This window comes from Malaya genurostris, chromosome 3 (assembly GCF_030247185.1).
Source record: "Malaya genurostris strain Urasoe2022 chromosome 3, Malgen_1.1, whole genome shotgun sequence".
NCBI classification, from domain to species: domain Eukaryota; kingdom Metazoa; phylum Arthropoda; class Insecta; order Diptera; family Culicidae; genus Malaya; species Malaya genurostris.
Window position 1 is genome coordinate 58024865 of NC_080572.1, and position 14829 is coordinate 58039693.

General features: G+C 38.2%; 1 protein-coding gene across 4 annotated transcripts in view; it reads left to right on the top strand.

The window, feature by feature from the left end:
- LOC131437858 (zinc finger protein jing homolog) overlaps positions 1–14829 on the top strand; it is a 191228-nt gene that overhangs the window by 160412 nt on the left and 15987 nt on the right. For 3 of the 4 annotated variants that reach the window (XM_058607480.1, XM_058607481.1, XM_058607479.1), the window contains 3 exons: positions 623–4681; positions 4747–4888; positions 4963–5140. In XM_058607480.1, the coding sequence (XP_058463463.1) occupies positions 851–4681; positions 4747–4888; positions 4963–5140 (4151 nt within the window). In that variant the 5' untranslated portion in view covers positions 623–850. The remainder of the gene's footprint in view (positions 1–622; positions 4682–4746; positions 4889–4962; positions 5141–14829) is intronic. The other variant, XM_058607482.1, reaches the window with a different exon arrangement.

Sequence of the window (14829 nt, forward strand, 5' to 3'; positions counted from 1 at the left end):
ATTATTATTATTATTATTATTATTATTATTATTATTATTATTATTATTATTATTATTATTATTATTATTATTATTATTATTATTATTATTATTATTATTATTATTATTATTATTATGATTATTATTATTATTATTATTATTATTATTATTGAAATTAAAAATTCTTCGAGTGAATTCAAACTTCCTTCTGAGTACTTGGCTTTTTCATCCTAAACCTCAAATGGTTTCAGCACAATTCAAATTAATTTAGAATATTTCGGATGAATTTCAAAAATTTTGGTGTTCTCGGGAAACTAAAACTGATTTTAATACATTGAGAGTATTCCTTAAACTTAACATCAATAGTCATAAAGCAGTTCTCAGATATATCAGCGATTCGATTTCGTTATCATTAAAAATGTTAACCTGTCTTGGAACGACCGATGGGAAGAATATGAAATTAATAGGTCTGTGAACCCGTTCCATTGCCCACGTATTTCCGATGGCCTATTCCTATGCCTAATCTCAATGCTCATCATGACCGTGAGATTCAAATTTAACCATGCTAGGTTTCACGATAAACTATCATATCATCATCATTGCTTTAAAACTAATGAGTTGTTTATTGTTTTCTTTTTTCCAGTTGGTGCCGAAGCTCGAAGTAACTCGAACAGCAAAGCCTACTTGGATGCTGCTGGACGTCACTCACCATTGACGGTAATAATGAATCACATCCACCGGGCTATCTCAGGCTAGAAACAGTATCTAATGCAAAGGCTATCCTTTTGGCAACAATCCTAGAAGCAGTCCGGGCTGGAGTAACGTAAAATATCTAAGGAAAATATCCCTCTGCAGTGCGTTCCTACAACGAATGGCTTCCATCAGTGCAAAAATGGCACCACACACGCAGGCCGCCAATCTAACCATAAAACAGCAATACCAACCTCACCAGTGGCCATGGAGTAACAGCAATACTAGCAATAGCAACGGCATCAATTCCGCCACTAGCAATAACAACAATACACCTGCCGTCAATACTCAGTCGCTGCCACTGCCACCACCACAAGGCGGCGTGTCAGCTGTGACCTCAACGACGGTTGCTTCCGTCACGGTGACGCCGGTAAACAAATTGAAACGCTTGCAACCGGCTCAATCGGAAGCGATCAATGGCGGCACTATAACCAGAAGCAATAGCACCAACACCATTGCCACCGGTGCCAAGCGTATTCGTTCGACCAGTGTGGAAAAAGTTAACAAATCGGTCGGAACCAACACAACTGGTCTTAGCGGACCACCCGGATTAGTGGCTGTTGGATCCGGAATAGCCACAGCAACTTCTAGCACAACCACCAAAAAGCTAACTCAGATGGCAATCGTCGCAGCCAGCAACATTAACCATCATCATCATCAGCAGCAGCAGCAGCAGCAACCACAGATCTCAAACAATACGACCACGACGACCATCACGAAGAACACAAGAAATTTCACTGCCACCAGCGGGAATGCCGATCTGAGTAATTCAAACAAGATAACAGGTTACTTCAAGTCCCAAATGAAAACCACCAACACATTTAATAATCTAAAGAAAAATATTAAAACTATAGCGGGACGAGCCACGACACTGAAGACCACTGCCACTGCATCAGCAACCTCAACGTCGACGGCTACGGCGGAAGCCGAAGCGGAGATCACCACAACCACCGAACTGATGACAACGACTTCAACGGTCCTGCAGCAAAAAAGTATCATCAAAACGGCAACCCCTATCAAGGGCACCGGTGCCAGTCTGGAGAAGTATCTCAATTTGCTCCAACAGCAACAACTTGTGAAAAAGACCGATTTGGATGTGCGTTCAATGACTACATCCATTTCACCAACCAGCTCATTGAAAAAGGTAGAACGGAAAACAGCACGAATTGCGCCAACCGTATCGCTCACCCGCAAAGTAAGCCACTCGACTCAAGGCGGCCTAGCAGTAGGGCAACCTAAAAAACCGATCTCGATTGCTCCAAGAACGGCGGATCCAAAGTCAGGCTTAAATTACAATCAACAGATGATGGCCGCTAGTAGTAGTCAAAGTCAGCACGAACAGATGATGAAATCCCAACAGCCTACCGTTCTACTGACTGCCATCCGGATTCCTCAACAGCAGCAGTCGATACAAACCCAAACTTCGCAACCGCAGCCCAGTCAAACCCAACAGCAGACCCAGCAAAGCCAAGCTCAACAACAGTTCAAACAAGTCGTTCAGCAACAGTCTCCAATCAGCAGTCCTCCGCGAACACCAACCAAACTGGGGTCAACCATGTTCCAGTTTCATCCGCAGACGTCATCTGTAATGCCAAATTTGGTACAGATTCCTAATCTGGTCCCAACTCAAACGGTTTCCTCGGCTAACAAACTGAACGCTGCCTCGGTAGTGACCGCATCGTCGACCAACAGTAGTCCAAGTTCCACAAATCTGCTAATGAGTAACGCCAGCCATGGTCTAACTGCTACCCGCTTGAATAATGGCACTACGCAGCTGTTCATGAACGGAGCTGTCATCAAGCTTCATCAAATCCAGCAGCAACAACAGCAGCAGATAGCAGTATCTTCCGGTCAACAAATGCCAACATCTCAACAAAATCTGACCATGGAAGCAACCACTGTCAACATGAGTCTCAATGGACTACTTTCGAAACCACCCGCCCTCTCGACAGCACTGCCTCTAGCAGCACCTGGTAGCCTTAACCCAAATCAACAGCAGCAATCAGGCAAAACCTTTGCTCTTCATGCGCAGCCTTCTGCCCAGATGTTCCAACAGGCCAACACGGCTGCGGCTGCGGCATTCGCTCCTCAGCAACTTTTCATGACCCCAGCCGGTGGCATCCTCCTGAATGCGTCTGCTTTGCCAACTATGCTAACCTCAGGACTGACCGCCGCCAGTCTTCAGCAAGCTCTCACTCAGGCAGCTCAAGCCAACATACCGGCACTTCATCCACTTCAACCGAGTCAACCTCAGGCAACACAGTTACCAAACATCACTGCCATCATCCAACAACAGCAGCAGCAACAACAACAGCAACAACAATCCCAACAAACACAACCACAGCATAATTTCCACCAATTACTGGCCAATATCCCTCAAGCGGTTCTCCAGAACCTACAAGGCACTGCCAAGTTTGGCCAAGCCCCACAATTCGTTCCTTTCTCATCCCATTTATTCCTCAGCCCACAAACTCCCGCTCTTACCTCATCGGCCTCTCTCACTAGTCCGATTACGATCTCAACGTCAACGATGCCCTCCGGGTCCACAACGGTGACCCAGCCACTATCTCCACCCCCACTGGTAGCCACTGTGCCGACCTTCTGTACCACATCGAAACCAATCATGAATACTTTGAATAACCAAAAGATCATAATCGCTTCGGCCACGACGAACACGACTACGGCCAAACCACCAACAGCGATCAAACCGATTTCATCGACGGAACCACCCAAATTGGTCCCGGTACAGCTAAACAAACCATCGATTTCCATCACTCCTGTGCTTTCGACTACACCGAAACTGCTAGCCCCATCACCGCCCGTACCGAAGCTGGTTCTATCCGCATCGGTTGCAACCAAAGCAACGTCCACTATTTCTCTACCCAAGGAACTACCGAAACCAAATATATCCTTGTCGGAGCCACCTGCACTAGCCCCCGCCTCGATTCCTGGTCCACCAATAAAACTATCTCGACCGACGCCTGGCGCTTCCCCAAGAATCCTTGACAACAAATCTCCCCCGGCGTTGAACCCACTTTCGCTGGATTGTGGAAGTAGCAACGATAGTGGAATCGTCGCTAACTCTAGCGACACCGAAGACAAGTCACTCACCATCGATCTCTGCTCGCCCGGAACGCCTGACTTTTCACCAGAGAAAAAAGAAGAACAAGAACCTCGCAATCCATCGCCAACTTCCCCGCCCCCAGGCTCAGAATCGGAACAAGATTCAAAAGACGACGAGCCATCCGAATGTGACCAACCGCAGCACCCGTCGCACTCATCGCCGCCTCCACTACGTCTGCTTCCGCCAACAATCGACATCTATCAGTTTGACAGCAACTCGCTACCTCCTTGTCAGAAATCACCTAAGAGCCTCGTTCTGGAGCAGATCAAACTCAAACTACCGGAGAAACCCGACGATCAACCACAGGAATCTATGTCCTCCGATCAGGACTCTACCAGCCAAAGTCCCCTCGATGAGCAGCAATCATCTTCGGGCACTCCTTCGGAATCTCATCGCTCAACGACTCCGGCAGACCTGTCACCTCCGAGCATCGAAACGGATCACCTCAACATTCCCGCGGGAGCCGAGTGTGCGAAAAGCCCGATCCTTTCACAACCGAAGACCATTCGCTTCCCAGCTGTGAACGGAGTTCATCATAATTTCGGTCGCAAGGGTTTCCGCCGACTTTCGGACGGACGACTTTTCGGCCTATGCTATTGGAACAACTGTGACGCTCAGTTCGATACCAGCTCGAAGCTGCTCGATCATCTGCAGATCCAGCACGTGAACAGCCAGTCGGGACCATTTGCCTGTCTCTGGGATGGCTGTAAGGTGCATAACAAAGAATCCTGCAGCAGACGATGGCTAGAGCGGCACGTGCTGTCCCATGGCGGTTCCAAGCCGCATAAATGTATCGTCGCTGGGTGCGGTATGCGCTTCGGTTCGCAGGTTCGTATCGATATGGCACTGGAATTGAGGGGCAATCGTTCTAATGTTGTGTTTTGATTTTGCAGTTGGCACTGGAAAAGCACGTCAATAACCACTTCGTCAACACGGACAATGCAAGCTCCAGTAAGCGATCATCAGATCCACCCGTTCCAAAACTTCTCCGAAAGACCGGCAAGAAGCTACGCTACAGACGTCAACCCTGGTCAGGTTAGTGTAGGGGTGTAGAATTGGAATAATCGAATTATCAAACCAACTATGCTTTCTATTGTTGTTCTCACCAGCCCGCCGGTTTGATTTTTTCGACATTGGAGTGATGGAAGGGCTACAGCATAGACTGATCATGGCCGGCAGTGTGGCCAGCGCGCGCCGTGGTACAGTAACGTTCCGTGGACAAGCCGCAGGACGGCGAACGACCAGCACCGGAACTGAAGTCTTCGTTAAGTGGTACCCACGGGAAATGTAAGTAGATTCAGTATGTGTTGTTTGTTTGTTCCCTAACCACTTGGTTGGGGGTTGTGCGTTACGTTACGTTACGATATGCGGAAGGAGCTAGGTTGTGAAAATGTTCCATAAATGATATTAACTGTTTTGGTCAAGCATCGGCAAGAGGGTCCTACTGAAACGGAATTAGTTTCTCGAGCACTGCCATACAGGAATTGACACAAAACAAAGGCGGCATCCAATATTGCATCAGATCTATATCCAATTTGTTCAGTATGTACAAATTATTCTGAATCTGCTTCGAAACCTAGCATTTTCTGCTGTGTATTGAATACTGCGCAGTTGTTGATTGATTAGATTATGTTCGTTCCACGCAACGATATACATTGAGATAAAAATTCATGATCGGATATGAACGGAAGATTTATTTAAAAAAATGTTTTGTTCTGAAAATGGTGCCAACTGGTTAGGTTATCGGGAATACATCGTAATAACAGTCAACCAACAGCAGTCCTGAATGACACTAAATTTAAGAGTCGACCTAGAAGTTCTTACTGAAACAGTCAATAAATCAACAAGTTCGAGTAGTCTGTTTTATTAATAATTGAGATATTAATTTAAATTCGTTTTTGAAGAACTCAACGATTCTTATTTACAAAAATCATTAGCATATACTCGACAGCTTGTGATTTATTTTCCTTATTTTAATGTTTAAAGTTTCTGTCGTTTTTTTCGCACGAACTTTTCAAGCTATCTTATTACGTAGTGAGTTGGATAAATGTAGTAAAGAATTCAATACAAAGGTGAACAAAATAAATTATTGACTTGAATTATATCAAACGTTTATGTTTTGGACGCTGTTCTACAACTACCAGAACTTACGCTTCAAAATTTGCTTCCAGTCTACTCGGTGCACTTCCGACAAACTTTTTGAGTTGTTCTGGATCAATATGTCCATTGCAGCATGAATAGCATGAAGTGAAAAATATGTTGTTGGATTAGGTACAACAAGAGATTTTCACGATTGAGTTGTACCTAGTAAATAAACAGCCTTTTCTCAAGTCTTCTAGTTGTAGCATTTTGAATATGTATTTGTTCAATCATTATTGAATTACATGTATATTTTATAATTTTGCTGAGTTTTATACCCATTTTTTATCAGTTTATTTATTAATTTGTTAGTTTGTGCATTTTTGCTTGCTGTATATTCTTAGGTTTTTTGTCATTTAGCTGATTGACTCGTTTGTCCATTTCTACATATACCCGGAATTCATTAGTTGGAACCTCGCTGATTATACCTGTGACTAATTTTTCGCATATTTGTATATTTTAGGCACATATACATTTTCTTCCTGTTGAATCTTTTTTGTGATTTATTACTTTTGTTATTCTAATCAATTTATTTTGTTTCTTCATCTGTTTATTCGTCAACTTGTTTATTTCTATCATTTTGTATTTTGTATATCGACTCGTTTCTTTATATTGCCAAATTTTTATTATCTCTTTTCATTATAGAGGTTTCAACCTAGTGACTCGCCTCTAAGGTTATAAAAATTACTGAATCTGTATACGGTGTTGAAAATTAAACCTTGGTAGGTTGCGACTGGGTTAGCGGTTTAATGCACAGGGCAGTGGTCTTACAAGCCAGTTGTCGTATGTTCGAGCTCCGACCTGGAAGGATTCTTAGTGTCAGTACAATCGTAGTACTAGCCATGCAATAATTCTGAACGCTAAGAATCAGCTGCGAAGTCTGTTAAATAGAAAGGTCAAATTCCACAAAAGGAATGTAACGCCAAGACTTTGACTTTTTAGGTTGCATGAATAAAAAATCATAGATCAAATCCAGGCAGGGTGGTAGATCGAAAACTATGATCAACGGAAGATTGGAATCTATTGCATAAACAATTTTGAGTTTATCAGGTCGAACATAGTTTTTAATCTGTGTCGAAGCTTGTAATTTTAATGAAGAAATTGTCACCAAAACTTTGAAATTAATTCACTTGGCACCATCCGTTTTCTTGTAAAGTTACTAGAAGCTAAAATTTGCTCAAACATTTATATTCGTTTCGAATACGCTTGTGTAGCTTTTTCGATTGTTACACATGAAATTCTTGAAGTATTTCAGAGTCGTCATGCAATTTATTAATAATTTCAATAAAATTATTATCGATAGAAAAATCTCGAATTTGGATTTCAGCACAAATTAAATTATCTATCTTATTATCAATAAAGGTAACGAACGAGGAGAACAATGCTTTGAATTTTCATAATTCTATAAACTTTTGATGTCTGCAGAAACGAAAACAGCTCACATATTGTTTAATGTTCACTGTTTCTTGTACTGAAGATCACAGTTGTTGGACTCGATGTTGCATTAAGTTTTTTTTGTTCTCCAACTTGAGAATCACTCTGCTGATTCGCTTGCATAAAGAGTCCGGAATGATCATTTTACCTGCTAGGAGCATGTCCAGTAGATCGAAATTTTATTCTGAAGAACTATAATAGAACTAAAACTAAAATAAACCTATCCACAACAAATCGTTTCAGTGTTATTTATTTGAACAATTCTAATGTCAAATATAAAATTTGTATAGGCTGTTGGGGTTGTCAGTTTTGTTTGTTATAATTTTCAGATTCAAATTTTATAAATGTCATAAAATATACATCTATAGAACTAAAACATTGCTGAATATGTGCTTAGTTGCACTGCTCGAGTCAGGTTTGGGAATCGCTTACTTCAAATATATCACCATGGAAACAAAACACACGTAACCATGAATACATCCTCGTGTTATTTTCAGGACTGTTTTACTGGTTTATGTTTAGGAAGGTAGAATCAAAACCGATCGTTTAGAGGGATCAGCAATTTTAAATCAGCTTTACTTGTTCTAAAACAAAAGTCGCATGCTGTATTTTAATGTCAAAATCTTTGGAGTCTCGTTACAAATATTGGATTATTGTCTTCTGTTACCGGAAATTCCAAACAATGGCTTATCGTTAGTGCTAGTAATCAAGTTTCGCCCATGTGGTTGTTTCTTCAATTCCTTTTGTGGTTCAAATCTAATCCGAAACAACAAATATCCGTTTGCTTGTCACACGAAGTGAAGGATCTCAAAAAACGGTATATCCTTTGTATGTGAAACTTGACCACCCGGACTATAGCCTGAAGCATCTGTCATAACCATAATCTCTTTTTTCAGAATCAAACAAAAGCAAACTCAAATGTTAGTTGAAATCAACGATTGCTCTTACTATCTTGTATTATTACTTAACATTTCCTATCCCAAATAAATTTTACATTTTAAATTCGGAGACACATCAGCAATAAAGTTGCTCTAGTATCAAGGGGTTTTACACTTTCCGGCACGAGAAAATTGTGGGCCTTTTTCGATTAATCTGAAGAATGTGAAAATGATTTGGTTTCGAGAAATTACAATGCATCGAATTGTAGATTGTGGTCACCGCAAATGACTGCAAAAAAAAGTCTTTTTTCGGACAGGGGCCGTACAATCTACAATTTTCCACATGTTACGATAAAAAAATTCTACTAACACAACAAAACATGTACCACTAGATGCTTTGTAATTCATTGAAATGATATCATTTTCACGTTTCCTAGATTAATCGAAAAAAGCTCATAATTTTTTCCAGTCGAAAGGTATCTAATCCCTTGAAGCAATTCCAATGAGACACAAACTGATTTATATTTTCCAGTTCTTTACATTGTTGCAAATTTGTCTGGGTTAGGCAATAATCATTTTCTTTGAGAATGTCCCAACAAAAATCAATTCAGAAACAAATAACAATTGCAAATTCGCTAAAAATTTTGATATTTACTTTTACCGGTCTATCCAAAACTGAATTTAGTTTTCTTTGAGACATTCAACAATTGAACGTTGCCAAGATAGCAAAACACTTCTTCCATTCCATCTAATATTTGATTCGGAATTCGTAAAAATATCGAAGCAATAGAAGATGCACCTTGTGGCAGACATGTATGTACCTAAAATTGTATTGATAACCATAAATTTCTTAGACCGCTCAATTGAGGCAAATTAAGTAAAGACACCTTGAATGTCGAAAAAAGACAAATAAAAAACTTCCAATTTTCCTAGTTTGGAAAAACGATCATTCGCCGAAGACAAGTGGTAAGTATTCGGTATCGAAGCTTCGTTTCCTGATACTTCACAACCAATAACAAGTCTGATTTTTTTTTATAATCACTATCATCCGATAATGCTTTCTTATTTCTGTTATCGATGATATCATATTATTCTTTTCTAATTTTTCTAAATACATTAAAAACACTTTCCTAAATCGAAAAGTTCATCATATTATTTAATGGAAAATAAAAACCGAGCCTTAAATCATTACATTTCCCATGTTAATCGCTTTAGTTAAAAAAAATCTACAATACCAGCAGAAACCTTTCACAATTGAGGAAAACCCAAAGCTGGCTAATAGCATCACAACAAAGCTATAACGCCAGTTAGTTTTTGTTCATAGTCCAATGGACTCCACGTCTACTACACTACTGATAAAGTATAACGGTTTCCAACAGCTAATTTACAATCACGGCACCGTCATCACAAAATACCTAACCTCAATCCGAACAAAATAGTTTTGTTCTAATTCTAGATGGCCCCAAATGAAAGAACTCACTCTACGACCGGAGTTATGTAAGCAAAGTCTTGACATTACATTTCTTTTGTGGAATTTGGCCTTTCTGTTTCAACAGACTTCGAAACCGATTCATAGCGTGAAGAATCATTGCATGGCTAGTACTACGATTCTGCGTACAATTCGCAACTGTTCTTCTTGTTGCGTTTTGAGTTTCTCAATCGAATTATGTATTTTTAAAGAAAACGGAATTCCAATTATTGTTATTTACATTTTGGGATACTAGATTCTATTTTGAAGCTTTGAATTATTCCTCAATTCCAATGGAAAAGTTTTTTAAATACGGCATAGTGAAGTTTTGGAACGATTTTGATGTGGAACACATCTTTGTTTTTTATATAGGGGTGCAAATTAGAAATTCAATGCTAAATACAAGTAAAAATGTGGTCAGCTTTTGAATACTTACAACTAAATCAGTTTAGTTGCAATAAGTAATATTATTTCATCAATTGATTGAAAATATTTCTACGTATTGATTTGCTAGACAGCAAGACAAAAAAATGCCATAAAACAATTGAAGCTTTAATTGGTACACGCTTAAAAATAGTTACTCAAAAATGAGTAAGATCCCACTCATCTATAGAAAAAGTGAAACAACTCTAATTTAGAGTAACTCCTTAGTTACTCAAATTTGAGTTCTTCCACTGGAAACAATTTTTGGGTTAAATCTACTCATTTACTGAGTAATGCTTTATTTGCCCATGTGCCAAAAATATAGTAATTAGTTAAATTCTGAATGAAATTTAATTCCACATATACCAAATTGGCGTAAAATTGCTCCTTTTTTTAATTGTATTGTATTAAAATATTAAATAATTGACACGCAATACATAAAATAATCATACTGTGTTTATTTATTATTCCGTTTACAATTGATTTCTGGCTTCGAGATATCATATCAAGAGGCGATCGCTTGGAGTAGTGTGTCAATCGTAGCTTAACACACATGTCAGTACTGCTGAGACACCAATCAAACACTTGTTCCTTATAAATGATACACTTGAGCATATTTGTTTCCATTCTGAAGCACAGTACGGATATCTTCTGGACACAATAACTGCGTCGATGGCACAACCAAGAGGACAGTCCAAAAATTGTGGTTTTTGCAGACACAAAACCGTTTGTGTTAAGCGACTCACTCTTGAAATACGCGATCTCACTAACATAAAATAGAACCTGTTGCTACAAATGGTTATTACAACTTTTAGACTGATTTTGCGAATAGTAACATAAAAACGAGTTTTTGCGTTAAACTCAAATTTAGAGTAAGAGTTACTCATTATTATTGATAGTAACTACTCAATTTTTGAAGTTTCCATGTATCATTTGAAAATGAGTAACTAGTACTCAAACTCTGAGTAACTATTTCTAAGCGTGTATGCTTTGATCTTGTGTCATTTGAATTCGGATGAAACTCCCTGTTATGTCGTTTTCGCCTGAGAAATTTGCAACTATTTTTAGTGTCATTTAGATTAATTATATAAATTATAAGATGAACTCGAAATAAAAAGCTTACCGCTTCAACCGAAATCGCAGATTGATAGTAATTGGAGAGAAACTTAACGCTATAAAAATAACTGCGTACATACTAAACTTGAACACAAGCTTGGCGAAGAGAAGCTTAAATATCGAAATCCATATCGCAAGTATGTACAAAAATATAATTGCCTTCATTTGGGATGTTGAAGTAATTTCGTCAACTACAAAATATATACAAATCAAGACAAACAAAGTCTATATTCTGGGTTCGCGTGCTCGGTGTTGGCTCCTAATAAAGATCAATCTAAGCAGACTCTCGTGCAATTGTAAATTCAAAAGTGTGACGATTGATTGAACTGTTTTATTGTTGATCATTGGAAATTTCGGTCGTATTTCATTTGTATTCCCAATAACGCAAGCAAAATCAAAGGTAGCTAGGATTCGATCGAACCACATTCGATCGAAAAATCAATACGTCGTTATTCAGAATATGGGCGATTACTTTTGTTTTTCGCTCGAAATTTCAGGTGAGCAAATACCCACCTTTTAAAAATTCGAGTGGGTGTTACTACCCACCGTACTCACCTATTTGTTGTTATTATACGTGAAGTAGAAGAATTGTACAGGTTTGTAGTGTTAGTTAAAAAAAAAATAAGTGGAAAAAACTTTAGGAATTCTCCAGTACAACTAGTCCAACGGGGCTCCTCATATTAAAAATGGCTACACAGTGGACCTCTGTCTGCCGGGTTTGTTCAAAATCCTATTGGATCAAACCAAAGACATCGTATTAACAAGATATCCAGCTCTCACATTTTCCGAACAAATCATTGGCAACATCCTTTTTTGCGAGCATGGTGCTCTCAGGCGAGTTCGCATCGAATCTCGTACCTAGAAGTAGGGGATAGAAATGTCAAATTCGTGCGTGCCAAAATAGCAGTACAGCGCACCCATACAATTGACATGATATGTTGAATGTGCTACCATGCGATGGCGTTGCTGAACTTAAGATTGATTTCGCTCCAAGCTGACAGGATCTGATCAAACGCTACTGTTCAGTAGGGTACGATGAAATATGTCGCCATGACAAAGATATGAAAAAAAATAGATGGAAGGTTGAGCATGATTTGAGATTGAGAAGAACGTTTATTTGTAGATAAAAAGTATGTTCGTTGCTCGGTTCAATCGGGTCGCCCTCCAGAAATCTAGGTCGGCTGGCAAAAGGTTGTGTTTTCAGTCTTTGCATTTAAATAATTCCTACTCAATTTATGAACGGACCATTTGTAAAATTTTCAATGTTTTGCTCAGAAACAAAAAAAAATACTGATGATAAATAACGAAAAATGTTATTCTTGAGTGCGTGCAGAGCTAATACAGAACACGTGAGTAAAATTTTATCCAAATTGGAGCAATTCGATCTCGATTTTGTCACATTTTCCATTGTTCACTTATGAGATTGCTCAAATATTTACAGTGGTTTTGAAATGATCAGAAGAAAAGATAAACAAAGAGCAGCTGTCATTTGATTTTATTGACAAGTTTCCATAATGTATATTCAAGTTTCAGGTAAAAAAATTAAAACCAGTTTGAAAAACGAGCAATTGAAGCGAACGCAATCAACGTTCCGTTGATTTATTTAACATTCTCTTATTTATTTTGATGGTCTAATTTAATTTCGAAATTATATATATATATATATATATATATATATATATATATATATATATATATATATATATATATATTAGTATATTTTTTGAAATTTGGTATAAGATTTAAATTTTTCACCTAATCGGCTTTGTAGTTGACGTCTCGAATGAGATCGTGACGAATGGAGCACAAATATCGACCTGACAATAGCCTAAGGTCCTAACTGCAAAAAAGAACTTCTCTTTGCTTACTTTCTATTTCAATCATAACAGAGCCAGTTTAGAAATTTGAACTCCAGTCTCATTTCAATCGAAAAATTCGAATTCGGAATTCAAAAAGTACCAGAGACGATATATGAAAAAAAAAATTTCATGGTAACACCTGATTTTACAGTTGCATTTTCAATTTCAAATTGCATTTCTAAGAATTCAAGAACTCGAGAATTTTCGTGCTTCGAACGCCGAATGGCACCTCTTACCCATTTCTCATTCAAGTCAAATTTTGTGTAGAGACGTTTTTCGAGATATAAAATTATTGAAGCTTGTGGAGTTTATCATATACAGAATTCCGAAATTATGCTATGTTTTGTATGCCAATCTTCGAAGCTATGCGGGTTCATTTTTTTTTTTTTTTAAATAACTATTTATTGGAATATGAGTTAAAATTAAATTATTAAGATTTAAATTGGGTGTTCAGCCACAAGTGGTGACTTTTCAGCCCTGTTATATATATATGATTTGGTTATTACCATGAAGACATCATTTGCTTCCGCAATTCTGAGATTTTTGTGTAGGAAAAATTCTAAACCTACTTGTATTGTGTAATGGGGAAAAGGAACTTATATACTAACTAATACAGAGAGCGAATCGATTCAATTGAAGATTGCATCGATTTTTGTCGGAATTTGCTTATAATATTATGTGACATTACATCTAATGGTTCTATATTTGTGAGTCTGTGTAACTCATTTGTACTAAACCAGGGAGGACGCTTCAGAATCATTTTCAGAATTTTATTCTGAATCCTTTGAAGCGTTTTCTTCCTGGTGGAACAACAGCTTGACCAAATTGGTACCGCATAAAGCATGGCTGGTCTGAAAATTTGTTTATAAATTAACAATTTGTTTTTTAGACAGAGCTTAGAATTTCTGTTTATAAGAGGATATAAACATTTAATATATTTATTACACTTTGCCTGGATTCCTTCAATGTGATCCTTGAAAGTGAGTTTTTTGTCATACGTTAAACCTAAGTATTTAGCTTGATCAGACCATGTCAATTCCAAACCATTCAATTTGAGAATGTGATTATTGTATGGTTTAAGAAAAGAAGCTCTTGGCTTGTGAGGAAAGATAATTAATTGCGTTTTTGCTGCATTTGGTTTAATTTTCCATTTTGACAGATAATCACTGAAAATATTTAAACTTCTTTGTAGGCGACTGCAGATCACTCTTAGATTTCTACCTGTGGCTAACAGACTTGTGTCGTCACAGAATAGCGATTTCTGACAACCAACGGGTAGATTTGGAAGATCAGAAGTGAAAATATTATACAAGATTGGAGCTACACTCGAACCCTGCGGAACACCGGCTCGTACGGGTAGCAATTCAGATTTACAATTCTGATAGCTAACCTGAAGAGTACGATCAGTTAAATAATTTTGAATCATTTTGATCAAATAAATAGGAAACTGGAAATCAGACATTTTTGCTATTAAACCTTTGTGCCAAACACTGTCGAATGCTTTTTCTATGTCTAGAAAAGCAACTCCAGTGGATAACCCAGAAGATTTATTTGATTTTATCATGTTCGTTACTCTGACAAGTTGATGAGTACTTGAATGTTCATGACGAAATCCAAACTGCTCTGGTAAAAAAATTGAATTCTCATTTATATGAGTCA